The 3458-nt window shown below is 49.2% G+C and overlaps 1 protein-coding gene across 1 annotated transcript in view; it reads left to right on the forward strand.

Moving 5' to 3' along the window:
• The first annotated feature begins 233 nt into the window (after positions 1-233).
• Positions 234-3458, forward strand: part of LOC125444038 (semaphorin-6A-like) — a 66811-nt gene continuing 63586 nt past the window's right edge. The window contains exons 1-2 of the mRNA XM_048516477.1: positions 234-267; positions 2424-2532. Of these exons, the coding sequence (XP_048372434.1) occupies positions 234-267; positions 2424-2532 (143 nt within the window). The remainder of the gene's footprint in view (positions 268-2423; positions 2533-3458) is intronic.

Raw genomic sequence — 3458 nt, forward strand, 5'->3', positions numbered from 1 at the left:
CAGGTGAACTGATCTCTGTCACCTGAAGAGCAGAAGTAACAGCAGGAGATTTCCAGCCACCACCTGGAGACTGGCAATTGTAGCAATAGCAGTAAATTTTACAGAGGGCTCTAGTGAACTCCACCTCTTTACTGCCCCAGGCTCCGCTTCTCGATCTTGTTGCACTCTATCCCCATCATGGGTATGCCCTGGGGGCAGACAGAACAATCAAAAAATCTGGGTGGTGGTACACAATGAAGGAATCCACTACAAATCGAACGTGTACCGGTAAATAATCAACCACGCAAAATATAAAAGTCAAGGATTTTAGTTGTATATTGCAATCATACACATACATCTATACGTTCAACAACATCTATTCCACACCTATGTAATTTCAAAATATACTGAATAACTATATTTCCTGATAATATCTTCATGCAATGAGATTTGCAACGCTGATAGTGCGTGGAAATTCCAGATCCATGTAGAAGAAGAAGAAGAGTTTGGATTTATATCCCCCCTTTCTCTCCTGCAGGAGACTCAAAGGGGCTGACAATCTCCTTGCCCTTCCCCCCTCACAACAAACACCCTGTGAGGTAGGTGTGGCTGAGAGAGCTCCGAGAAGCTGTGACTAGCCCAAGGTCACCCAGCTGGCGTGTGTGGGAGTGTACAGGCTAATCTGAATTCCCCAGATAGGCCTCCACAGCTCAGGCGGCAGAGCTGGGAATCAAACCCGGTTCCTCCAGATTAGATACACGAGCTCTTAACCTCCTACGCCACTGCTGCTCCTCCACCTGCAGGTGGGTTCCTTCTTTTACTGCTGGAAATGCTGGCCATTTCGTCTTTAGCGCTGCTTTCCCTGATGCCTCTTCAAAACTGGTAACTATCACCCATCCCTGAAACCTGATCCAACTTCCTCTCTTTTCTCTGGGTCAACTCTGATACGTTTTGTATATGTATGTTCACTGCCTTTCATTCTTTAATAACTTAATTTTCATTAAATCACTGCCAGCTCATTTGAGAGTTTTTCCCTAGGACTATCTTGGTATACAGAGGTTATTGATCCCACTCACCCGCTCTCACTCTGTGTTGCCAGCTAATTCCCCAAACCAAAATGAAGGCTGCCTACTTAGGGTAATAGGACGAACTGACAGAAGTGGAAGTTCTAGGAATGGGGTTGATCAAGGACTCACCAGAAACTCTATGGTAAAACCATAGAGTTTCCACAGATTCCTAGAGCTACCTTATGCCACTTCTTGGTTTCCCTCAGAAGTGACATAGCAGTGCAGATGACATCACTGTTTCGTTTCTACTGCTGGTATAGTGGTGGGCCAGAAGGAGGTCTCCCATTATAGTGTTGAGCTTGGCAGACCCAAGTTGGGTCTGGACTCCCCACCCAGTATAGCAGTGAGAAATCAGTGGCAGGTTCTCAGTACTGATATGAACAGTGCAGGATCACTGTGCGGACAGAGAAGGGCTTCAACTTTCTGCATGCAGCGCCTGCTTCCCAACCTGAAATGTGTCAGGTCTTGAGACTGAAGTAAATAAGCAGACTCTGGATGCTAGCTCAGAAGTCTTTATTGATAACAGCTAGTACCTGTCTTTCAGAAAGCCAGTTCTGCCAGACTACGAAAATACAGTTGCCTTTATCCCCCCAGAGTTCCCACCATAAATCCCCCTTCCTGTTTCCCATGGAACGTGAGAATAACACAACGGAAAGAGAGAAGTTTGGGCGTTGAGCATTTGAAGGCCAGCATAGCGATAATTCTCAGCCACCTGCCACCCCCTCCTGCTGGGAAGGCGCCAGGGTTGCTTCTAGTTATCTAAAGTTACTAGCATCAAAGGAAAGTGAAAAGAAAGGAAAAGGTCCATTAAAATACCAGAAGGTGAAGACAGTTGCCCCCCACCCCACAGCCTCCTCGCGCCTCGCACCCAGGCCAGCCCCTTGATGGCAGGACAGGGGACATCCTGACAAAATGACTCTGAGGGGGTACTTGGAGAAACCCATGTTCTCCGAGATACAAAAAGGGAACAAGAAGAAGAAGAAGAAGAAGAGGAAGAAGAGGAAGAAGAAGAAGAAGAAGAAGAAGAAGAAGAAGAAGAAGAAGAAGAAGAAGAAGAAGAAGAAGAAGAAGAAGAAGAAGAAAGAAAGAAGAGGAAGAAGAAGAAGAAGAAGAAGAAGAAGAAGATGGGGGGGGGTGGGGGAGGGGGGGGGTAGAGGGGGGGGGGGGGGGGGGGGGGGGGGGGTGAGGGGGGGGGGGGTTGGAAGGGGGGCGGGGGGGGGGGGGTGGGGGGGGGGCAAGCGGCAGAGCTGGGAATCAAACCCGGTTCCTCCAGGTCAGAGTGCACCTGCTCTTAGCCACTGCTCTTAGCCACTACGCCACTGCTGTACGCCACAAGACCAGTAACCAAAGAATGATCCTTCTTGTGTCTTGCTGAAGGAAAGACTCCCCAAGGATTCTCTTCAGGAAGTTCTTTCAGCAGTAGCAGAGCGACCAGTAAGAAAGTTGGGCTTCGTGCCCTTGACAAATGGCAAGAACTGGAAGGCAGGTGAGGGAGGATAACCTTAAAAGCCCAGTGGTTTCATTCGGGAGGAGGCAATCTGGAAGATGAAGCTGGGCTGTGAAGGGCTTTAAAGGTCAGAACAGCCACCTTAACAGAGGGTCCAGAAGCTCCCTTGGAGCTAATGTAACTGGCACAGAACCAGTTCCATCCACAGCTACTGGCCAATGTGAGCGCCAGCCCTCCGTCTTGGCAGCCGCATGGAATTTAAAGCAGCTCGAGTATATGGAACGAGTGGACATGCTCTCCACCCTGGAAAGCGCCATCCCATTATTAATGATTATCGTCGGTGTGAAGACTGCTCCGGCATTTTGCTCACGCCTTACAGAGGTTCACCAGCCAAACAAAACAAAACACAAAAAAACCCCAGCCCCAAGTAACTTGCAGTCGACATTACACCCGCAGAAAAGAGGAGAACGGCCATTCAGAACGGCCAAATTCCTGTTACCAAAATCAGCCCAAGCCAGTGCCTTTTACCTGGGTTTTCTCTGCCGGTCTTATAACATTTGGAAGACTGAACCATATAGCTAGACGCCTAGGCTATAAGAACATAAGAACAAGCCTGCTGGATCAGGCCAGAGTCCATCTAGTCCAGCTCTCTGCTACTCGCAGTGGCCCACCAGGTGCCATTGGGAGCTCACCTGCAGGATGTGAAAGCAGTGGCCTTCTGCGGCTGTTGCTCCCGAGCACCTGGTCTGTTAAGGCATTTGCAATCTCAGATCAAAAAGGATCAAGATTGCAGAATCCTCCATAGTGATCTCTCATCAGGAGCGTACCACCCAAGGGGACATATAGGGTCAAATGTCCCCAGGCTGCAGCCATTTAGTCACGTGGGGGTGTGTGGAAAATTGCCCCCATGCCCCTCCTCCTTCCCCCTGGGTCCATCCTTCAAGACCTGGTGCAAAAAAAACNNT

Source organism: Sphaerodactylus townsendi, linkage group LG15 (genome assembly GCF_021028975.2).
Source record: "Sphaerodactylus townsendi isolate TG3544 linkage group LG15, MPM_Stown_v2.3, whole genome shotgun sequence".
Classification (NCBI taxonomy): domain Eukaryota; kingdom Metazoa; phylum Chordata; class Lepidosauria; order Squamata; family Sphaerodactylidae; genus Sphaerodactylus; species Sphaerodactylus townsendi.